Source organism: Pundamilia nyererei, unplaced genomic scaffold (genome assembly GCF_000239375.1).
Source record: "Pundamilia nyererei isolate P.nyererei 1_Seehausen unplaced genomic scaffold, PunNye1.0 scaffold00119, whole genome shotgun sequence".
Taxonomy (NCBI): Eukaryota; Metazoa; Chordata; class Actinopteri; order Cichliformes; family Cichlidae; genus Pundamilia; species Pundamilia nyererei.
In genome coordinates, this window is record NW_005187520.1 from 676,604 (window position 1) to 702,006 (window position 25,403).

General features: G+C 40.0%; 1 protein-coding gene across 1 annotated transcript in view; it reads right to left on the bottom strand.

Annotated features, from left to right (window-relative positions):
* Nucleotides 1-25,403, bottom strand: part of LOC102204797 (thyrotropin-releasing hormone-degrading ectoenzyme) — a 266,230-nt gene that overhangs the window by 19,823 nt on the left and 221,004 nt on the right. Inside the window, exons 11-16 of the mRNA XM_005742288.1 lie at nt 18,228-18,316; nt 14,014-14,147; nt 13,867-13,922; nt 5,469-5,616; nt 5,266-5,369; nt 4,496-4,603 (exon numbers count right to left, since the gene is read on the bottom strand). Coding sequence (XP_005742345.1) covers nt 4,496-4,603; nt 5,266-5,369; nt 5,469-5,616; nt 13,867-13,922; nt 14,014-14,147; nt 18,228-18,316 — 639 coding nt within the window. The remainder of the gene's footprint in view (nt 1-4,495; nt 4,604-5,265; nt 5,370-5,468; nt 5,617-13,866; nt 13,923-14,013; nt 14,148-18,227; nt 18,317-25,403) is intronic.

Genomic DNA, 25,403 nt, shown 5'->3' on the forward strand with positions numbered 1-25,403 from the left:
TTTAGAGATGCTCCACTTAAGAGCAAGCTCCAGCTCTTTCACACACACACACACACACACACACACACACACACACACACACACACAGACACAGGTTGGCTAACTTCCACATTACTGCTGACTGTAGCATTAAAGTCCTTCTCAGGTGACAGCTGCCAAACACTGCGTGTATTTATGACATCGAGTGTGTTTACCCAGATAACACTACCAGGTTATTAATCATGTAAAACATTAAGTAATACTCTGTGCTGTCCTCCTGCTACTACATCTATTTGCCACCTGCACAATGAAAATAACTTCCTAATGTTGCATTTTCTCCATATAATCAACCACCCAGATGGCTTAGCTCCCATTAACGAGCTCCCTTTGTATGTGGATGTGTTTTAACAGTTTGCACAGGATGTTTTATGTCCTAAAGCTCCATCTTTCTTCTGAAATATTTTTCCGCCGGATCAAACGCCTACTCTGATGGTAAACATGGCTCTTCACCATCTGCTCTGTCTGTCTGCCCATGTGTCTGTATGTCTGACGTTCCAGTCTAAATATCATATAGAAATTAGAAAACTACCCTGTCAGTCTGATAAAACATTTTAAAGTACCCAATAAAGACATATGACCTCAGTCTGTGGTGCTGCCATTGTTGACCTGCAGAGAGATGACCATCAGAAGTTCCATGGGTAGAATATTCTTTAATCAGACTGAAGCTCTCATTACAGCTAGCTTATTATCGCTTATGATTATTCTTTTTCCACTATAGTCATGAAGGATAAAAACAATGCAGCAGAGTGACATTTTGAACAAATGTACTTACATCATAACAGCTGGGAAAGTAGGATCTAGCTGGACCAAATTCCCCAGTCATTCATATTTACAGCAGACTGTAGACTATTGGGTATAAAATATGGACATATCCACCCTCACATTTAGACTAAACAATCAAAATTAGTCACATGTCACCTTTTGGATCTAGAGGTTACCATATTTAGATAAGAGGATTGATCACTAAATTATCAGCTAGTTAGCTCGATTAGCAAACTGTCTCCATAAAGTGTGTGTGTGTTTTTTAAGTGTTTGGAATTATAATGGGATCGAATGGGCATTGATTGCTTTTAAAACCAGCCCTTAACATAACTACTGTTTTTGGCACTTTCACATTTAATATTTGACTTGTTGGGGAGGGATTTAGAGTCAGGCACACCAAACTTGACTCCATTTTGTCCAGTTATGGTTACTGGTTCTCATCTAAAGGGAACATTGTATAAGAATGCAGCTGGAGGAGGCGTGTGGACAGTGCATTATTTTAATGCAGAGAACTGTGGTTGCATGTTGTTACAGATGTGTATTTATGCTCCTTTTTACATTTAACCAGACTCCAATCATTAATCAATGTGTCAAACTGCTTGGCGCCCACTTTGTACCGGCGCTAGATTAAAGGCCAGATGATGAAGTTATGACAATTCCTCTTAATGGAGACATAAATGTGCAAATGTCATGGGAATCCATTTAACTGTAGTCGAGATATTTGACCCGAAACAGCAAATGTCAACCTGACATTAAACCCCAGAACCATAAATGTCTGAACCATATTTCATGAAAATCCATCAGGAAGAATCTGAATCTCAGTCTGAAGCAACGTGTTGGACACAAAGGCTGAAACTCTGCAGCACAACTTTAGCTCAGTTTCAGATTCTTTGTTTGCATATTCCTAAAATAATTGGCAGAAGAATAATAAACACAAAGCAAGAAAGGGAAGTAACAGGGGTTAATGGGGGGCTAGCAGTCCATTGTTGTCCCTGAAACCTCAACCACATAATCCATTGATGGCTGCAGACGCATAAGAGCATAAGATTCATTTAAAAGCAGATCATTTTTGAGCCATTCAGATGGTTAATTTACAAAGTAACCCCCGCAGGACATGATTAATATTCCAGAGGGATGTAGGCACTAAAATATTAGCAGCTCATTGTTCTGGACCAGAATTTTTTTTATTTTATTTTGTCTGAGTCACATCACAGCAGGTGATTTCGAATAAAAAAACAACAACAGCAAAAAAAAAAAAAAACTATATATGAATGAAATGGAGGTGTTCATTTATATGAAGGCACATTTCTGTGGAACGGCAGCTTTAAAATGAACAAGCAACAAGCAAAGTTTAGCTTCACGTGTTCTTTTTCTTTCCTTTTCTTTTTCCTGCAGATCAGTAGGAACGTGTTCAGCTTTGTGTTGTAAGTGCAAGTAAGTTGATAACTGTCAGTTCTAATTCATATTGTAATGTAATATAATCTACTTCCATTTTTACAGCACTTTTCTACTCTCACTGACTACACAAAGTGCTTGAGACTACATGTGAAATTTCAACTATACAATCATAATTAGAGCCGAACGGAGAATAAAAAAGGGCTGACATCATGAAAAAGAGGTTAGAGTTCGGGTAAAATTTAGAAAAGAAAAAAAACTTCTGTCTCTGTATGTAGGCTCAAACATCAGGGTTGGATTCAGAACTACTCTTTGGTGTATGTTTTGGCATGATCAAATGTTAATGCATTCAATGATCCACTCACATGAGAGTGAAAGTGAAATGGAAACCTGGTTATGGCCCTGAATCTTTTGGTTTTTTGGTGAATGATTGCAAGCAATTGCGTTAACCAACTGGTTGGTTTAGCTTCCAACACCCTCTACCTCTGAGTAACCACTTTGAACCACAGCTCAATGTGGATTCTTACTGTGAACAGTTAGGGTTGTTAATTTTGTTAATTTTTGTTAATGTTAATTTTTGATATGCATTCCTGTGTATGTAAACAGCAACAGAGTTGCATTAGAAGACAACAAATGTGCAATTTTAATGTGTCATATTCTATGACAAATTGCATGCAATTGGTAAATTGACACCTTTGAATGACACACTGACAGGAGGTGATTCTGACGTGTTGCCTTTTTATCCTCGTGATGCATCAAAGTCAGTTCAAACATTGCAGCTGGTGAGTGCTGCTGACCTGGTCCCTGTTTTCAAAGCAGCTATTTCATAGTCTCGTTTTGCTTCAGCCAGTGACTGTTTTCACTAATGTGACTATTGCATAGAAGAACTGATTTTAAAAGTACCATCTTCTTGTCTTTGAAAGGATCTTTCATTAGCACTTGGCTAAAATGCAACGCAGTCCCAACCCTACCTCTCAGTTGTTCTTTGGCGACTTGGTAGACAGTAAGAAGTTCGTGTACCTATGAAATTAGGTCAGATGAGCTCTCTCTCCTGGCAATTATTGCAGCATTTTGATTCAAAACAGGTTTTTAATTAATACCCGGGCATGGGGAGGAAGATCACATACATGTGATCTCCATATGGGATTAAAAACTAGTGAATAGAGCATGAAATATTAAAAAGTCACCCCTGGAGGGATTAATCCTGCATAAATGTAGATTTATCTGGCACTTTTCTACCTAAGAGAATGAAGCATTTCCAGACTGCTTCCAAAATGTGAAAAAATGCCACAGTGGTGTTGTAGTGAGGAGAGAAAATGGGTGCCATTTGGTTCACTGTAAACAACCGAACTTTAAAAGACAAGGCTAGAACTGAGAAACACAGATAATGGAAAGGGCATGCTGTAAGTCCAGAAATATTTTGCGGCATGTGGTGATTATTATTTAGAAAAAAGCACATGTCAGAGATTAGCGAGGATTCATCTATTGTTTAGATCCAATCACATTTTCAACTGGATGGAGTAGAAACGGTTTCATTTTGTGCTTTTTGGGGTTTTTTTTGGGGTTTTTTACAACTCCTATTATCATCAGCTCCCTGCTGTCCTGTGCAGAGCTCCAGCATCTGTTTCTATTTAATTTGCAGTTTGAAATCTAATTTTGCAGATCTTGTTAAGGACACAGAGGGAACGCAGGAGCCAGCAGCACGTGACTGGAGAGAGCTGGAGCCAAAAGGAATGACAGAGAAAAAGAAAGCATAGAAGCAAATGGATCAATAAAAGACAAGAGAGGTCATTAACGGTACTGGGGAGGTCATCAAACTTAATCTTTACTGATGAAAACGTTTGGGTAACTCTTTGAAAATATTAAAAACACTGAATGTGTTCATTCAAAAAATGATCCTTTGTTCAGATTTAACAGAAGGAAAGTTTGTCTTTTGTCCCCCCAAACAGTGATTGAAACTAATGAACAGATGTTAGCTGCCAACAGATGAATTTTTGTTCCACTTGGTCTCAGACTGATGTCACCAGAAGTCGCATTCCCTGCAGAGTCTCCATCACTGTACATTTGGGACGATGCAAATTTTTTGCTCAGTTAAATTTTTGACATTAGTTTGAGACATCTCTACATGTTGCATCGTTTGAGGCAAACACGTGACTACTGGTGGCTTTTTGAATAATCACCTTCCACCTAAAATGAGTCCTTTACACACCTATTTTATCCATAGATGGCTTCCAGTCTCACATGTAGCACCAAGTTTGGCACAAGTATTAAATGAAACAGTCTGCGAGTGTATTTGTACCTGTTTTTGTTGCTGGAGATCCAGTCAGAGATGTAGGCAACGGCTTGACGGTGGCACTGTTTGTTTCCAAAGCTACAAGCTAACATGATAAGCTCTCTCTGCAACTCCCTGAATAGACATAGAGAAGAAAAAAATGCTCAAAGAAACATCTTATGGACTTTTATCTTGTCTCAAATTGCATTCTTGCATTTTCTATTTGGAGTGCATACTGTGAGATTCTGGGTGGCAGCGTAATACTTGCTAGCTAGCAGTAGCTGATCTTTTTAAAGGTCACAGCACTCTGTGCTTAATAACTTTGTGGAGGGTGACTGGTGGTTCTTTATGTTAAATTTATGGTCTGAGATTTCCAGGTTTGAGTCATAGAAGATAGATATTACTTTGTCTGAACTTCATTGTCAGCAAAAAAAATCCCCCTAAAATCAACACGTTTAACCATTAATGATTTGCAGTCTAGCTAACAAACATCAAGCTAAGCTAAACCACGACTTTCACCTCTGTCCAGACTGGACATAGATACGGCTGACTTCTGATTCATTAGTTTGAGTTAAGTAACCTAAGAATCTGACATGAATAATTCTGCTCAACGATGTGACAGGAAAGAGAATAAGCAGGCTGCTAGAATGCTGAACTACGTTTTGTTTTCTGTTTCAATGATGCGACGGTGTTTCTCAGTCAAAGAACAAATGTTGTTAAAGGGGCACTGCCTTCCACTGACTGACTGAGTGTTGTTAGTGCAATACCACCAACAGGAATGTCTGTCTGCTGCATACTCAGTCTGGTAGGATGCTTGCAGGATGTTGCCCTCTGTGCCGGGGCCATTCGTTGGCCAACCCATCTGATGGTACCGCGATGCAACCTGCTTCAGCACGTAGTCCTGTCAGCACACACAATGATAAGAGATGTTTTATTCTGCTAACAAGAAGCAGTTAGTGGTTAATTGATCGATTAAAATTGTGACTGATTGGTTGTTTACACTGAACAGCCTGTATTCGTCTGTGCGGTCCAGCAGTTTGTCCAGCTGGTAGAGCGCTCGGCTGGCAGCGTGCCATGGAAGGAAGGACGTCTCCTCTGGCAGATAGCCAATCAGCTGCAAAGGAACACCCTGTGGAAGGTACCCCGCCCTGAGGAGAGATGATGTGGATAAAAAGTGAGTAGTGGGAAAAGTGTTAAGGCAAAAACATCTTGGTAAAGAGGAGACAGTTATTCTTAAAATTCTCAAAACATGAAGCAAATGGAAAATACATTAAAGACTTTAAAGGTACAGTCAGTCAAGTTAATTTAAAATAAAATAAAAATAATAAATGCACAATAACTGAGCCACATATGTAGTATACAAAAGGCAAAGGTGAAGACAAGTCATAGGCATTTGCATACAGTGGAGACAAATTTTAACTTGTGTCTGGACCGTGCTTTATCATCTAAGAAGAGTTCCCTTCATCACAGAAGTGAAAGCACAAAGAAAACAGACAACTCCTGAAATGAAGTCAGGTCTCTAACACATGAAAATGTGCATAAACATGCTTACTTATTCACAACACTGTCACAATTAATTATTGCCAAGAGATTAGACATGGGATCCTCCCGTCTCCAGAAAACTGACAACGAGCTGGCGAAACAACAACAGCAGCTGGTTACAAGTTACATCAGCTAATGTTAGACTTGAGTGTCTTAAAAATAACAGTTTTCTTCTGTCAAACAGTTTGATTAAATTTTCATGTTGTGTGAGTTTATTATGTTTGATCCACTTTGAGGAAAGAAAGAAAGAAACCAGCTAACAGCTCTAACAGCAGCTCTGCTGTATTTTCTGCTGCACTCTACTAATCCAGGTCTATCTATGATTAAGCAAAAAGTAGAGAAAAGCTAGTCTTCATTAGCGACTACGAGGGAGACTATGTTCGCACAACAGTTGAGACCTTTTTAAAGTCTGGTAAGAGCGTTTTGTCATTCTTTGGAGGAATTTTTTATGGTCATTTTTGGGGACTCTAATATCTCAGTGCAACAATCAACACAAATCCTCTCTCTGGTTATTCATATTTTTGAGGTATTTTTTTGTGTCTTTTCCCTTAACAGGGACACATCATGAATATTTCCAGGAACTGAATTAAGACATGAATTATTTGTTGTTTTTTGACACACTTGCCATTCCGTACGGAATCTTTGATTTCAGTATTTCTGTAGATTTTCAGGACACACAGAGGACCCTTGAGCCAATGTAAATATAGATTTAATGAAGATTTGATCTTTAACCCTCATTGTTTAACCCTCAACCTAAAAAGCACCACTTTAGGAACACATTAACAAAAACATGGCCTCTAACCTGAGCTATTTAGCAGCCCCGGTTACATCCACTGCCTCATCAATATTAACGAGCTTCTTTTGTGCATTCATTAACATTCATGATGCTTTTTGGTGAGGGGTGGGCACCTCACCTGTTTCCTGCACTGACCTTCGCTCACGCCCACAGCTCATGAATATTAATGAGGCAGGGTGGTGGAGGACACAAAGTGAACTCAGGAGTAATATTAGGGTTCTTTTTGTTTTTGATTCTGATTATTGATGTTCAGTGAGAGAGCTCAGCCTGACACCGAACAGTGACCTTTACAGAGGATGTCAATCACAGTGACTGACTCATACACACAAGAGGAGGTGAAGAAAGTGAATGTTCTTGTATTGAAATACTGTTTTTTTTGGTTGCTGGTTTTTAATTTTCAGAGGCAGACAGACAAGATGACAGGGGCAGACTCCACGGAAAGTCAATCTGTTTGAGATAAGACTCGCTAAGTCTCTGAGCTGCCAAGGAAAGTCTGAATTCCAGACCATCATATTTCCATAATCTGCCTCATTTCCAACCCGACCAGCCTCCACACATTCATCTCCATTCCCATCATGCACCTGGCCTCTGGGACATTACCATAATCCATCCAGCCTGCACAGACTTCCTGTTTACCACGCTGCAAAAACACTGACGGGACTCGACATAAAGGCAGAGAGAGATTGCAGTCACCATGGCAACTCCAGCTGGACATTTATCTGTTTTCTTATTTGTTTATTTGTCATTGTTTTTTAAACATCATCCATCAGCTATCAGTCCACATCAGCTCTGAGACTCGTTCGTGTCACACGTCACTGATGCTGCACGTGATCCATCATCAAAGCGACAACTGTCAAAGTAATAAAAGGGTCAAAAAATCTACCTCAGCAGCTTTTCTATGAAGTTTAATATGAGGTCAGGTATTTTTTCCACTGCCAACCACTGTAAAGCTTGCACATCTGGCAGAGAGATTTCATTATTATGTAAATTAATGGATTATTCATAACACAAAGGCCTCTTTACATGCATCAACAAACTTAGCCCCACAAAAGTTTAACTGCACACTCCACTGAAAACTGCACAAAACTAAAAACAAAGAAATCAACTGAAGATAGAACCAAAGAATTACACAAGTAGAACCTTTCCTTTACTGATTTTTTTTTATATTTAGATGAGCAGAGTGATAATGAAAATCATTACAGACTGTATATATAAGATGGAAGTTGCTACCATGAAATCCCCTGATGGCTCATAGCCTTCTTTGTGAACCCTCAACCTGAGAAATGTGTCACAAAACCACAAAAAGACTTAAAAACTGAAGATAGCTGGATGCCCATTGGTTGAAGACTTACCAACCACATGGTAAGATAGGTCCTGCTTGATTTCCTGTTTGCTTAAATATTACATAAGCACTTTGGACCATAAAACGTATCAGAGAAAAAAAATAGTTCATAGACTGAAGACTGAGCTAAAGGGTTGTTTTCTTTAGAAAAACTTCTTTAGAACTGAACATGGGCGTCCTTCTATTGGTCATAAAAATGCAGGTTGAACTCATCACTTATGAGCATGCTTAAATCTGTTTGGTAAATATGAGGTGACAGCTAAAATTTTACTGCAAGTGAAGAAAGAACAGAGTGAATGTGCAACTGTCAAGGGTGTTAAGAAGGAGTGTGTGAAAAGTAAGTTACTTTTAGAGGACACGACTGGTCGACAATACCAAGATTGTTATAGGATTATTAGATGTTGCTGGTGATGCTGCCTAATGCAGTGGCTTACATCCTCAATAAAACTGCCAGGGTTGAATACAAGGACCTCAGTAAGCAGACTTCAGCTTTGATTACCTAGTTAATCTCTCTTCTGTAAGGACTCTACAGTTTTGATTGTATGACTCTCATTCATCAGGACAAACAGTCACCTTTCAGCACCTTCTCTTTTCTGCCTATATTGTGTCTGTAATGAACACTGGGATCTCTAGGAAATGCTAGCAGGGCTTTAAATTTTAGTGTAGTTGTGAAATGAAGTGAAGCGATTATAGATTTTCAATTTTTGCTCTCAGTTACAGTCTCCCTCGCTCTCTCTCTGTTGCGCCCAGGGTTGTCGTCTTAACGAGCTCATTAACTCGTTAACATCGTTAAGGGCCAGTTAATTGTTTGTCCATTAGCCATTAGCAAGGCTCAGTGGAGAGCTAACGAGGGACTGGTGCACACATATAAGAGAGGCAACATCCATCACTGTTTAAGCGTACACTCACTGAGGCATTTATTACTGCTAAACTAGCCTGATACACACACACACACACACACACACACACACACACACACACACACACACACACATGCACGCACGCACGCACGCACACACACACCTTCATACAGTCGTGCTGCCTCCTATTTGTAGTTAGTGCTGGGTGGATTACTCAGGCTTTGGTCAATTGAAGTGTGAGCAGCAGAAGAAGAATCAGCACGACTGAAATTAATTCTGAGATTAAAGAATCAATTCAGTGAGCAGCTCTCAGAAAAAGGCTGAAATAACATCTTCATAAATAAGACACATTTCTCAGTCTGCTAAATGAGCAGAGCTGGCAGTTTCTTTTTTTGCCTTCAGTGCGATAAAACAGATCTCAGTGGTTTTTTTGTGACTCAGAAGTGATCATTAGATGGCCTGGCAGCTGATTTGTTTGTGACCTGAAGAGTTTATCATGGTTTAATAATTTCTGGCTTTCATTTCGATCAGTACGAGCACTACACTCCCCGAAATAATCAGTTGATGCCACGATAAGGTGGAGAAATAAATCCCCGAGCAAGGAATCAAACTGTAGAAGAGGTACTATAAACTGCACATACCCAGCCTTCTTTTACCTCACCTCACCATCACTGGATATGAAGTACAGGCAGCAGATTCAACACAAGCTGTGCCTTCCATGATATCAAATTAAAGAGGATGATTCTGAATTTCCCTTAGATGATGTGCAGGAATACGTTTTCTTGGTCTATATGCATGGATTACACATTTCGTTCCAGTAATGTCCCAAATGAATCAGAGGAAGCCCACAAGAAGATACCGTGGATCAAACACAGGGATGCACTAGATTGGTTATTATGTTAGTTATGTCACATAAATGTATGAGCTGTATGGATATAAAGTGGAATGTTACAGAACTTTATTTAAATCAGACATTTAATGATAATGAGAAAAGTCTTCAGGAAGGATAAAAGATGTAAGTAATTTCCCTTCTGATTTCCTGTCACGGTCCGGGTCAGTAGCCGTGTGAAGAGTGGAAAGGAGGACTCAGATGCAGCACTTATTTAGACGTGAGGCGATTTATTAACAACACCAAACATAAAGTGGAGATGGCAAAACCGAACTAAGGATGAACTAAACTGGGAGAAACTACACCGAGGAATAGCAAACCAGAACATTAAGGGAGAACAGCAGGGGGAGCACGCAGGGGATTTCACAGGGTATAAACACAGACGACGCGACGAGGAACAGAAGCAAACACACACCATAAGTACACAGAGAGACACTGGGAAATCACACGCAGGTGGGAGACACAGCTGGACCTGGTTAACCTGACGAGACAGGGGAACACTGACACCAGGGACCAATAGAGGGAGCACAAACCCAGAACCCAGTATCTAAAATCCCAAAACACAAACCATCCCAAAACAGCCCATGAAAAATAAAGAGAATAATAACAATAAAGAACACAAACACAAAGTCACTGAGTCATGGCCGCAGGACCATGACATTTCCAAAACGTGATGCACATTTCGAATAAATAAATAAATAAAATACAGCTGTGGTCTGAAGAAGGTTGAATGCACTCATCAGGAGAATCAAATATATACATACACCCACTTAAATCCTTTGCTAAGTGCAGCCAAAGCCTGCCATGAACTGGAAACTGCTGGAGCACCAGCGCCACTGTTTTACATCACCATGGACTGAGCACCGTGAGGCTTTCAAAGCTAAGAACACAGGACTAATTGTCCAGCATGGCGGTGGTAGCAAGACAGATTAATGAAGTTGGAGGATTGCCTCTAAATTCTTTAACTTCACCTAAAATGAACAGGTAGATGGACACAGTTTGGTGTTCTAACAGGACAAATACACAACAAAACTGGTTTTGGAATGGATACAGCAGGCTAACATTGCACTTCTGGAATGGCCTTCACAAAGTCCTGACCTCAACCCTACTTTTAACTATGCTTAAAAGTCAGATCTATGCCGATGAACGAAGAAGCTGTCAGGAAGAACGGTCAAATACGCAGCCAGAATTATGCCAGAACCTCCTTGATGGCTAACAAAAACATCTGTTTGAGGTGCCACTTGCTACCATACATTTAACCAAATATTAGTGAGGGTATATCTACTGTATATATCTGAGTATGTATGTACATATCTGACCCTATGTGGATCAGAAAAAATTGAAAATAAATTCAAACTTTTGCACCCAGTTGTTGTTTTTCAAAGTCATTAAAAATGTATGCTCTGCAATCATCCCACCCTGGAACACCAGTTCAAAGAAGTCATTAAAAATCCAAAATTACCCTGACATTCATGCCCATGATGGATGTAAACTTCTGTCCACACCTGTAAGTGTTCGTTGTGTGATTTGGCTGCATTTTATGAAATACATTTAATGTTTTTTATCCACTCACATGCAGCCCTGAAAATATGATGTATATGATTTAATTGCGTATTATCGGAGTAAAACTAAGGCAGCGAGAATACACATGTGTTTTGAGCTAATGATATCTTTCTACATATTCATAAGAAAAAATGTCTTTAGTCCACTTTAAGTTGGAAAAAGTTCCTGTAATGCTCTTAGTGTCTTCTAGACGTCTTTACTCCTGAAATAAAGAAGCGAGAAAATCCGTGAAGCAGATGTTGAGCTCAGAAAGCACGTTTGGAAAATGACTAAGCCTCAAAAACGAATGTGTGAGACCTACAGTTAATGTTTCACATATAGCAGAAGGCTTCTTTTAGGATTAATAGCATCTCAGAGAAACTTTGCCAACAGGATGTGTGTCAAAGTGTTTCCTGTCCTCAAAAAGTTTAACTCTTAAAAAATAAATGTTGCATAGAAAAAGACTTTTCGTGGGAGGACTAAAAAAACAAAAAACAAAAAGCTCATCGCGTTAAAAAACAAACTAACTCTTGTCTTCTAATGTTGCGTGGTGGTGCTACTGCAGATCCAGGGTGAAGTAAGAGTACTCTGCTATCAGTGTGCATATTCATGGATCTGTAGTGTCTTTTTCGGTACAGATGGAAACCTCCTGCTGAGCTCCCAACTCAACTCAACACACACACACACACACACACACACACACACACACACACACACACACACACACACACTCCTGAGCAGAAGACGACAGCGCAGTCGTCTCTGGATGTTGCTCATTCAACATGACAGAGGACAGATGGCTGAGAGAGGGAAGGGAAGATACAGAAAGAAAAAAAGGAGACGGGGGTAGATTGAGTTATAGGCTTGGTGTCAGAGTAGATTTTGGTTACAGTGCTCAAAAAGCTTCAGGCTGAAAACATCACCATGAGAAACGACTTACTCAGCCTCCCCCCGCCTCCGCCCGCGCCGTGGCTGCTGATCGCTCATTCATCACCGAGTTCCCGTCTGCCTTTCCTTATTTTTCAAATTCTTTCCACACCGTCTGTACGCAACTTCTTTGAATTCAGAAATGTGGACGGACCCAGATGTGTGCGAGGCAATTCAGCTCATACCTTGACCCATTCACAGCCGTACTGTAGCACCAGGGGACACACCGGCAGCTTTGAGGAGACTTTGCATGAATTCCAAAAAGCAAAAACAGTGCAGTAGTAACATCAAAGAGATACTGGACTAAATGCCAGCTGCTCAGATGGTTCATTTTAGTAATTATAAACAAATGATGGAGCTCAAATCATCCAACTTTTCACAATCATAAAACAATTCTGGCACCTGAACTTAATTCATTTCAATGAAATGCAGGTGAATTCTGAAATTCTCAGAAAGCTTTATGATCCTGGAGTGCTTGTAGGAACAACTGGATAGGAACTGTGGCTGAATAGTGTAGTGGTAAGATTTATTTGTTTTTGTTTCTAATGTCTCTGTAAAGCACTTTGAATCACCTTGTTGTTGAATTGTGCTATACAAATAAACTTGCCTTGCCTTACAAATCTTTGGAGTAGGAGTCACAAGTTTGATTCCCAACCGGTATCCAGTAAGGGTCTTGACTAGACCCCCCCATGCTAAAACCAAGCCTTGGGATGGCGCGGCTATGTGCGCAACCTGTCCACAGCTCGGACACAAGTATGCCGCTACATATTGTACTCTGTGTGATCGAAGTTTGTTTGGAGGAAATGGTTGTGGTTGGTTTTTCACTCAATGAAAAACAGATCCTCTCTCTAAGACTAAAAAACAAGGTGTTGTTTTAGCAAAACCAAAGTTTACTGGAAAGCTGTTGGAGACACACACCAAGCATGTTTATATGTGGGAAGTAACTGATGATAAGAATGCAGGGGAGAACATAAAACATCACACATGATACAGGATTGAGGAGAATCTAGTACAAGGCAGTGTTGCTAATCCCAGAGCCGCAGAGCGGCACTTCTCCATGTGCTGGTGGAAGTGTGTGTGTGCTGGTAAAGCTCTGTCCTGAACTCTTCTGTATAAAGAGTCATGGGCCTCAACTGAACTCACATTATACAGAATAAACCTCTGTATACACGGCCAACTAAATCGAAGTCTATACCCGGCGGCAAAACAAAACACCTACTCAACTCTGAAACACATCTGTCGATGTTCAAAATTTCCATCTGTTTGACAGAAGACGACAAACTGTCAGTCCTGTGCAAGAAAAGCCCTTCACCTTATAGGAAAAGAAACACAGAAGCAGACACAACAGATTTGCCTGGCTCCATCCTCTGTGTCCACATGCTTTTATGTCTTGAAGCCAGAGTGAAAGATGAGCCAATAAGTAAGAAAGAGAGTGAGAAAAGGGCTAGAACCTCTCCTACTTCTGCCACTGCGGTATATCATAGCAAACTATCATCTCACCTGGCCAGGTTAAAAGCATCATCGATAAGTCCTGCCCTGTTTCCAACGGAGATGATCTGCAAATGAGCAACAAGCAAAGAGGGATTGAAAAACTGAAAGAGAAAAAACAGACAAACGCAGATGTTACTGAATACAGACAAGTTTTACTTGGGGGTTGGTGTGCAGCTGCTGAATCAGCAGTTTCCAGTTCTGGAGGTCGTAGTTCACGCGGAAGTAGCCCGTCTGATTGATGTTGCCTACCAACCATGTGCTGTCATCCATCTGACCAATCCTGTGGGTTTCTGAGACACAACACAACAACAAAACATTAAAACACTTAATCCAAGCATCGAGAAAACAAAGACATCAAAAATATTAAAAACATCAGATAGGCAGATAACGACATGGTGTCCTGTCAGGATCTTCAGAGGACTCCAAGTTCCAGTTCCAGTTCCTCCTATAGTGTAGGGTTTTTTAAAAACATTTTTAGGGCTTAAACGTTAGAAGTGAAATGACAGTAACACTCAATGAACTCATTACATGGTATCAAAATGTTGGTTTCTCACTTTATAAACTGTTGTCATTCAAGCAATAATAATAAAGGTAAAATATAGCAATGTTTTATACTGTTCACAGTAACACCGGTATAATGTTGGGCAATGATAAGAAAATGAAATATCTCGATAGAATATGGGTAAAACACACATGCGCAGAGCCTTTGTTTTCATACGCACATGGCGGAAAAAACCTGGCAGCGACTAAGAATGAGAAGGGCAAAAGCGGATCGTTGAATGAAACAGATGAACCAGAACTGGTTTGTAAAAATGCTGCAACTTCAGTGGTGTGGAACTGGTTTAGCTTTCGTCCATCAGATACACAACAAAGCACTATTTTTGGTAGTGCATGCTAGCGGGCTGTCGTTATTACCGTGTTTTTTGGAAAATACAGCACACTTAAAATCAATCCTTTCATTTTTCTGAAAATCGACAGCGTCCCTTATAATCCCGTGTGCCTTATGTATGAATTCTGGTTGTGCTTACTGACCTCGAAACGATTTTATGTGGTACACGGCGTCAAATGTTTCAGTACGACTTTGCTAAGCTACAAACCCGCACCGCTTGATGGATTGTCGGAGCATTACGGCTATCGTAGGCCGGAGCCTCGCGGAGTGATACGTACTGTGCTTCAACATAATATTACCGTATTGTGTGTGTATAACCTCTTTTTAAGTTTTGTGGATATTATACATGGTTATGCTGACGATATGTCGGCCAGTTTCCACTGGAAATGCCTTTTGGTTAAACTGTCAGCAAGGAATTTGCATTTGCACTTTAAATTTTTATATAACTTTAATGTACATAAAAAACAGCTGTTTGTTTAAGTGAAAATACATAGATTTTTTTTCCACTAATAAAGTTGTGGAGTTGTAAAGTATTTTGTCTAGTGTTAAATATTTCATCAGTTATATCGTTATCGCAAATTTTCAAATGTATATTGTGATTGTCAATGGTTTATTTCAATTAAACAAGACATTCTACAGGTTGAATAAAGACACTCAGACTGTTGTTCAAGGTTCAACAATGAAGACGTGCACGGGTGGAAGCTCGAAGGAGATCCACACCCGAGGCCTTGCAGTCAGATTTATTTATACAAAGGGACAGTTGCATTTCCTGTTTTTCAAGCATATTTATCAGCATGTGTGTGTGTTCTGTGTGTGTGTGTGTGTGTACGTGACAGGATGTAATGGCATGTGATACACAAATATATGAGCATTGTAATACATTCGAAAGCTTCATAACGGAGGTATCTTTTAATAATAGACATCTGCAGTTTAAACTTTAAGAGTTACTTCTAATGTCCCTGTGAAATATATGAACATTCTGAAGCATGCTAAGTAATAAAACCTTAATGCATAAGTGAATAAATCATAGTACAACTTAAATTCTTCTAACAGTGATAAATATTTTTGGTCATATCGCCCTGCTCTAATGCCAGCACAAACTGGGTTTTGACATAAATAAAAGTACTGTAAGGATTAAATTGAGTGCAGTGACAAGATAACTTGTAAGAGGGGGGACGCTAATATTTTTGGTACTGACTAATCGTATCAATATTTAACAGTAAAGTTTTGATTTTTTTCTTGTATTGAAATAAACTGACTGCTCCATTTTAGCCCATTTAGTAAATATGGCTCTAAAAGTTGTTTGTTTGTTTTCTTTTTTCCGTGAAGTCAGCAGTTTTGAGTTTTTATGTGTTTTCATAATGTCTTTTTTCATTTTAACTGAAAGAAAATGTACAAAATGTTTAATTTTACTTGACAGTGACAGTGTTTTTATTAGATAGTGCCTCATTTTAATATTTAAATATAAACATTTGGAAAACTTGATATAAGCGATCGACTGCAGATATTTTGAGGTGATATTAATGAAAATATTCATCCATTAACCCATTCATCTTATCATAGGCTGAGAGGCTGTTGTAGGAATGGTAAGACAGTCTGTACCGACAGTCTGTTGCAGTCTGTTACACTTCATTTATCATTCACAGTCTCATTCAACATTTTATTCCAAAAAACATGCACAATATTTTTTCCCAGGCTGTTTACAGGATTTTTTGAATTATAAATGAGTAAAAAGAGATTTCTAAAATCATCTGGCTTTAATGTGCCATTAAAAAGATATGATAAGATTTTTGAATCTGGTTTTACCAAGTCCTCCGATTTGTTCTGTTTTGGAAAAGAGTACAAACCAGGAATATTTGTACAGAGGACGCCCCATTTGCACATTTAAACATTTTAGAAAACTTGGAACACACAAACCAAATAGAAAATTGGGTGCAGCAGAAAAAAATATCTTGAAACTACAACCAGCTAAGAATAGCATGCTCATTCTGCACAACCTTTTAAGGATCGCAGCATTTTACACAACAATGTGAATATTCTCAGAGATGGCAAAATTAGGTTGTAGTGCTTTAGTAGAACAGCTTGCAGGATGTGTATAACAGCCTGAGGAAAACAGGGAAAATAGCAGCTGACTCCAGTCTGGCCCACTTCTTCAACTTATTCCCTCTGATAGGAAACAAACTACCTCTGAGTCGTGAACTTTAAGACTCCTTTCTTCTCATTGCAAATAGGTGAAGATATGCCAGAATCCAAACTCTTCTTCTGAAGTCAGCTCTTTCCAAAGATGAGAACCTGATGTTTTTTTAGGCAAAGACAGATATAGGAAGTATATTCCTCAAAAATAGGCCTGAATTACGTCCATTCTAAAGAGACTGAAGGGGAACAAGCCAGAAAACAGAGTTAGCATCTCTGACAACACTCATAAAGTGAGAATAGCATTATTTCAGAGAGGCCCATAAGTCATGCTCAGGTTTAATCATTAGATAATCTAACCGTCAGCACACATCAGCTGATGGCTCTGTGAAACCTTCGACTAGTCCAATCAGAAACTCTCATACATTGTGATAACCTGTCCGAAGCTGCCGCTTTGCAGCTCACCTCAAGCCGAGCTCCTCTTTTCATGCTTCATGTTGTTTCTGGCTTAATAAATGTCATATCTGCTGTCACCGATGCCTGCTCTGATCTGTGTGTGTGGAGGTGGTGGGGTCTTACAGCTGGTTTCACTGGCACAGAGCTTCAGGCAGAATTACCTTTAAAAAAATCTGAAGCTTCAGTTTTCCAGAAAAAAAAAACTAAACCAAGCAGGATTTTATTCCATAAAGCAGCCAGCAAGACAAAAGAGGAACAAGCTTTATTCTGAAAGGTTTATTTTTCATGTAACACACTTTTCTCCAAAAGCTAATAAAGACAAAGCACTACCTCAACACAGAAAATTTTTGTTGTCTGTAAGAAGTAATTTAATCGTCCTAATATCAAAGAAAATGCAGCTGTACTTTGTAGAGCGCGCTATTCTTTAAAAAAACAAGCTCGTGTGACCTTTATTTCTCTAAAAACTGAACAACAGTGAGTTTTACACATTGTTAAATAATGAGGGAGTTTTATTTAGAAGAAAAAAACTTTATTTTATGAGAAAAGAAAACATGAAGAATTAGCCATATTTATATGTGGGAGGTTCTGTGTTTACTGCCAGCACTGAAAGACCTCTAACCTTGAAAATGAGATCCCTCAAAACAATCTACTGTATCTGTTTGCTTCGATTTGTTGAGCCCATTAACTACAGATTACATGTCTGGAGATAATGAGATAATTAATTTGTGATCAGGAAATAGATTAGTCTGTTGGCATAACAAAACAATGCCAAGACAGCGGCTCATCATTTCAAGGTAACACAATAATTAAGTCATGATTGCAGAGCACACTTTCATGAATGATCTGAGACGTGAGAGCAGCACAGAGAATCATTACACCCACACTACTGTACCTGTCTTGTTGTTGATCCAGATGAGAGACTCTGAACAAACGGCGGATGTGTTTCCCACGGCGACTGTGAGAGGGACCTGCCACTGTAAACTACAGAGAGAGAGTGATGTCAGTAATGGTCAGTGGAATTGGATTGGGTTTTATTGCCTCAGTTATCAGATAGAGAGGCATTACAGAGAGAAGAGAGAGCGATGGTCAGCGATGATCTCTTAGCATCATTCAGCTGGAAATGGAGCGAGTGACGCTCACTGTGTTACAGAGGGACAGGAAGTGAGAGTGTAATAGCTGCAGCAGTCAGCAAGCATCAGTCAAGTGGAAGTAACTGAAGGTTATTGTCTCTTTCTGAGAAACGGAGGTTAAATGTGCTGTCCAGTGAAAACTCTGGTTGGTTAGTTGGGTGATTTTTACATTTTCACTGTCATCTGAACAATACAGAAATGCCCCTTCACTGCTTGAGTGGATTCTGCAACCTATCGAGCTTTTAAAAAACAATTATATTACCACAAAATGGCAGTTCTGCTGGGATTGAACTGGGCTGTTTTTCTTCCTGAACGGTTGACATTTAGGAGTTAAACGGTTTCTGAGAAGCAGCAAGGCAGATGAAATGTGGGAGTAATACACAGCAACACAATTCAGATTCTCTGAAAAAGAAAATCTACCAACAAAACCATCCATCCATAAATCCATCCATCCATCCATCCATTTAGTTTTTCCTCATGACAACAGGCTAAGCCCTAAACCTTTTTCCTGTTTTTCCCTAGGTATTCAGATGCGTTTCCTGACCACACATCCCAAATCTCTCCAGCAAGTTATGCTCTACGGGGAGCCTGGAAAACGGGAGGTTTCCTGTTCAGATCCCTGGACCATCTCAGGTGGGTTCTTTCATCACAATGAAGCAGCAGCTCAAATATTACTTTGGGTGTTTTTTAATCTGTTCAATACATCGTTTTAACCTCAATCCATACTGGAATCCATACTGGTTTCACAAAATGACCACAGTTTATCATTTTCCTGTTCACATTGTTTTCATGGGTAGAAACCCTGGTTACAGCTGAGACCTCAGAATGCTTGGATAGTCAGTAAAAATGTTTTATACTGTCTTTGGTTGCGTATACCAAGTTGGACACACCCCTGTCTTTCTTATCAGAACTGGCTTAATCGTATAGGGTGTTGGAAACATTCCTCTGGGATTTTGGTCCTAACTGCTGGAGATTTGTGGGCTAGACGAGAAAATCCCATTACACAACATCCAAAATGTGTTGTATTGGATTGAGATCTGGTGAGGAGTGAACTCACTGTTATGTAAAATAAAAAACATTTTGGGATGAGTTGAGCTTTGTGGCATGCTTTGTTGGATCCTGCTGGAAACAGCCATTATAAGATGCGTACAATGGGGTTATAAATGGATGATAGGTTTCAGCAATGATACTCAGGTAGCCTATGGTGTTTAAACGATACTTAGTTGGTGCTATGGAATCCAAAGTTTTCTCAGAGAAAGCACAACTAAGAAATAGTAGTAGTAGATAGAAGTAGATAAAAACATTGTATGATAAAATTTCAGTGATCTAAATGGTATGACAGAATCCTGAGGATACACAGCAATTCAATTTCTTTAAACGATTCATTTTGAAGTCTTTTCTACCAAGGTCAGTGCAGATGTAAGAGAGGCTAATGGTTTGTGGATCCTCTACTGTGGTTGTATGTGAGGTACTTTGGAAGCTTTAACAAAGAGCTTTACAGATGATCTAAGTGATATAAAAATGTTATAACTGAAGCCACACCAGCTCGGATGTCCCCCAGATTAACAAGGTCCACATCAGGTGTTGAGGAAGGCTACTGGGACAAGAAGGCATAAGTGGACAAGGGTGAGAACAGTGAATAGGAGAAATAGATTCCCCCTATTCACCATTTCTTGCTGTCATAATGCTGTTATGCAAGTAATCCCAATGGAAAGGTGAAACAACTAGTAGATCACAGTTCCAACTGCTTGCAACTGCTATCACAACTAGAGATTGATTGGATTCAACACAAATGCTACGGCAAGCTAGGATCATGGCTAAGCTGGAAACTTTGTTCCTCAGTGGCCGATTACTATGTATTACGTAACTCTTTTCACATCTTCTGTTAGATCTTCAGAGGCTACTTGAAGGTCTACTAATGAATGCAGCATTGTTGACAGTCCCGACTGTGACCATTGCTGAAACCAACCATCTGATCTATACCATGAGATGCTTGGCTGCGAGATGAACGGCCACAAGGAGCAATACCCCTCAATGGGGATGGGGACTTCTCCATGGAGCCCATTTGTCAGAGCTGCAGAAAGATGTGATAAAGAAAGGAATGCCTAAGATGTACAACTAGCTGCCCATACCTGGGACACTGGAAACTGCCAAGCAAAGACTCACAGATTTATACTAGGGAGATTAAAGCCAGGAGCATAAACCAGCTGTTCTCCACTGGACAATCCAAGGTGTACTCTCAGTGGCAGAGGAACTGGACGTCATGATCATCTGGCAACACAATTGAACCAAGTGCTAAAGGATGAAGCAGACTAGGAATGGCTAACTGAAGGCTGGACAGTCCTGATCCCCAAGGATTCCTAGAAGGGGCCAGTCCCATCCAACTGCCAGCCAATAACCTGTCTCAGCACTACATGGAAGTTCCTGTCAGGCATCATAGTGGCTAAGATGAACAGACACATAAGTCAGTACATGAGTGGGGCCCAGAAAGGAATTGGCACAAATAACCAGAGGGGTAAAACACCAACTCCTGGTAAATACAGCAGTTGCTAGAGGCTGATCAACATGTGCACCACCTGGACTGGTTTCAAGAACGCCAACAACTAAATGCCTCACACATGGATCCATGTGCCAAAGGGTCAGGGCTGTTTCAGCAGCAAAAGGGGACCAACATAATATAAGGTAAGTGGCAATGTTAATGTTATGCCGGATCGATGTATGTGCATGGCCAAAAAGTATAAAGCAAACAAAAAGAATTGCAGAACTATTTATGATGTCATGAGTGCATTGTTCGTCTGAGGTGAATGTTTTTGGCCAAAAACAAAACCCATGCGGATAGTGCTCTGTGAGGAAAGAATTTAGCTGAGTCTTAGAGCTCATTAGGAACAAATAGCTTCTTGATGCTTCCCTATTAGATGTTAAAGTCTAATTTTAATCCTAACAGTTACCATGTGTAAGTACTAATAAGAGTCCTAAAAGTGAGTGTTTCTCTTCAGCACGTTATAATTAGACTCATTTTGATCAAATTGATTCATATTTTAATTAGACTGGATTTTCATTAGAAATGGCAAACAATCAGCTTTACATAAATACTTTACATCCAGTCAATTCCCCTTTTTAAGCAGTGGGTGTGTGAATACTGTAAAGTAGGGGTCATTGTAACACAATCAGCCTGAAAAAGAACCATTTACTATTCCTATAATAGCCATTTGTCGCTGCAGGCTATAGTGGATCAATACCACTGCCTAGCAAGCAAATACTTTATCTGATATTTATATCAATGTGATTGACAGGAGTGGAGCTAAACCACGCACGCATACACACCCACAGAGACGCACACTGGAAGACACACAATCCACAGCCTGGACAGCAGAATGTGTTTATTAATATTGATGCAAGTGTGTGTGTGTCCTCAGAGTTTATGGTTTATTCATCAAAGGCAGAAACCAAGTGAAACACACACATTCATGCTGGGGGTAGAGAGAAACGCAGCATGACTGCAGTGATCTATTCAGAGTGGGAAACTTTAGAAACTCTTCAGACAGCCTTCACCTCTCTGCTCATCTTCCTCCATTAAAGAACATGTTGACCCCATTTAGACTTGTCGTTCCAAGTGTCTCCAAGTCAGATAAAATCCAAACCTTTATGATCAAAAATATACCTACCTGCTCCTCTAAAGCCAGGATCAGAAGCCACAATATCAGCTCGACAGACGTGGGCTGTCAGGAATAAAAATGAGAGACATGCGGCGTCTCGTGGCATAAAACAACCCAAAGCTTCTAGGTCACTTCACAACTTCCAGACACAGAGGGCAATTTGTGTGTGCCACAAAATTAACACAAAACAGCACTTAACACAGACCACACCATAAAATTACCATAAAACTGTGACAAGCACCAAATTATTCATGACTACATGACTACTCTGTGTTGGAACACAAGATGCCCTGAGGACAATTTACAAATGGGCACTTATTGTTTCCCTTAGCACCCAGAGCTAGCAGAGCCAGAAACTCTGAGGGGAACCATTAAGAACAAAGTGATCATTCATAATAAGATGATTATTTATAAGTAGAACTTGACTATCACCAATGTTTGATGCTGTGTCAACACAGGAAAGAGTTTATGAAGGAGTATCAAACAGGGCACTTGAGTTTTACTGAGGAAAATATGTCTGTGAAGGTTCTCAGTCATCCAGGTCATCGTAGTCAAAGGAGCTTGCAAAGAAAAGCGTCTGGACTTCTTTAAGTTGCTTGAAGACGTTTCACCTCTCATCCGAGAAGCTTCTTCAGTTCTAAGGTCAAATGGTGGAGAGTCCCAGATATAAACCTAGTGGGAGTGACCCCCCACAGAGGGACAAAAGGACCCCTGATGATCCTCTAATCACCTGAGCCAATGTGTGAAATTGGGTGCGGGACCCAATCAGCCAGATTGTCGGGTGTGTTCATTGTGAAACCTGGCCCCACCTTGTCATGCGAATTCCTGAGGTCAGATGGCCCAGGATGTGAGTGGGCGTTAAGGCATCTGGGAAGGGATCTCAAAACTGGATTATAGATGGCAGACAGTTGGTGTCGTAAACCCCCGCCTCTGTTCAAAGATGGTCGCTCACAGTGGACATAGATGGCTTCTTTCACTCCTCTTTCAAACCATCTGTCCTCTCTGTCCAAAATGTGAACATTGGCATCCTCGAAAGAGTGTCCTTTATCCTTAAGATGCAGATGGACTGCTGAGTTGTCCTGTGGAGGTGGCTCTTCTGTGTTGTGCCATGCGCTTGTGAAGTGGCTGTTTGGTCTCTCCAATGTAGAGGTCTGGGCATTCCTCACTGCACTGTACAGCATACACCACGTTGTTAAGTTTGTGTTTTGGCGTTTTGTGTTTTGACAAAACGCCAAAACACAAACTTAACAACTTAACAACTTATGTCCACTGTGAGCGACCATTTTTGAACAGAGGCGGGGGTTTACGACACCAACTCTCTGCCATCTATAATCCAGTTTTGAGATCCCTTCCCAGACGCCTTAACGCCCACTCACATCCTGGGCCATCTGACCTCAGGAATTCGCATGACAAGGTGGGGCCAGGTTTCACAATGAACTCACCCGACAATCTGGCTGATTGGGTCCCGCACCCAATTTCACACCTTGGCTCAGGTGATTAGAGGATCATCAGGGGGGCCTTTTGTCCCTCTGTGGGGGGTCACTCCCACTAGGTTTATATCTGGGACTCTCCACCATTTGACCTTAGAACTGAAGAAGCTTCTCGGATGAGAGGTGAAACGTCTTCAAGCAACTTAAAGAAGTCCAGACGCTTTTCTTTGCAAGCTCCTTTGACTTTACTGAGGAAACAACCAGGAGGCATCCTAGTCAGATACCCAAACCCTACCTTCACTGTTTCTGTCTGATGGTGGAAACCAGTATTCCTACCCTGAACCTTCTTCCAAATAACTGAGCAGTTCACCATTTCTCTAAAGGAGGTTCTAAGCAACCTTCTGAGGAAGCTCATTTCGATTGCTTGTATCCTCAATCTATTTTATTCACTACCCACAGCTTGTGGCAGGACTCTAGACTATTCATTTTGTGTTAATATCCAATATACTGTTGACCAAAACACAAAAGGTTTGTGGACGATTGTGGGACCAGTTCACATATCTTATAAATCATGTGACAAACTACTCGAGACTCTAGACTCACTCTACTGTGAGACTACTCTCTGTAGGGTTTTCTTTTTTTGTTCTGGCAACACTTCCAGTCGTGTAAATAACCACCATATATACACACTTATAAGGGATAAACCAGACTCGACACCTTAAAAGATGTGTCATGTGGTAGTTATGTAGCTGACTGAAAGCAAAGTCATATCTATGCTGTCAGATGTGCAAGAAACAAAAAATCTCTGTATAGACAGCTGTTAAAGGCCCTTCAACATGCACCTGGAGAAACAACATAAATGTTCCTCTGTTCATTTTACTTTAGATATCTGCAAGTGTAATTACTGGGTAGACACTGCAGTTAAGCTCAGGAGATGATGAAATTTATCTGACTTTTGACAAGATACCAAATAGGTTGATGGAAAAATAGAGATGTCTTGGATCAGAGTTTAATTTTATTTTCATATTAAATCTGGGGTAGGGAACATTTTTTATCAATGGAAAAAGAAAAAAAGACGGATAAAAGAAAATAAAAAAAGTATATTGCAGGAGTGTTTTTCAAATGGCCACTTGATGTTAAAAAGCCCAAATTTACAGTGGAAATAAACATACTTATAGCCTGGTAAAAACAAAAAAGCAAACAACCAAAAAAGAAGTTTTTTGTCTCTAAAGCTACAGCTCACCCTAAAAGAAACTGTATAGAGCTCAGGAATATTTTAAGGATTAAAGACAGTTAACTGTTGCTAGCCATCACATCTGCTAATTAAACAAGACCTCAGAACTGTAGTTGCAGCATTGTAGCATATTGACTATGTTTAATGGATTTATCTGAAGAATAATCATTCTAGCTCTATAAAGAAGTCTAGTCTGGTGAGTGAGTTTGCAATCCTTTTTAAGCTATCTAGCTATGCTTGATAAGTTTGCTAGCAGTAGTGAATAACTTGATAAACTTTTTGTGACACCTCTTCCTTAAAAAAAGTCCACATTTCAATGGACATTATATCAAAGTCAAGTTTTTAAAATGTGAATTCACAAACCAATAGGTGTTGTGTTTACCTTTTCAAGGCTCTTTTAAAGATGCACTTTGAGGAGATTTTGGGACAAATACACTTTTGAGACCAGATCAAACAAGTCACAAAGTAGTCCGCAAGGTTAGTTACAGTGGGGCAAAAAAGTATTTAGTCAGCCACCAATTGTGCAAGTTCCCCCACCTAAAATGATGACAGAGGTCAGTAATTTGCACCAGAGGTACACTTCAACTGTGAGAGACAGAATGTGAAAAAAAAATCCAT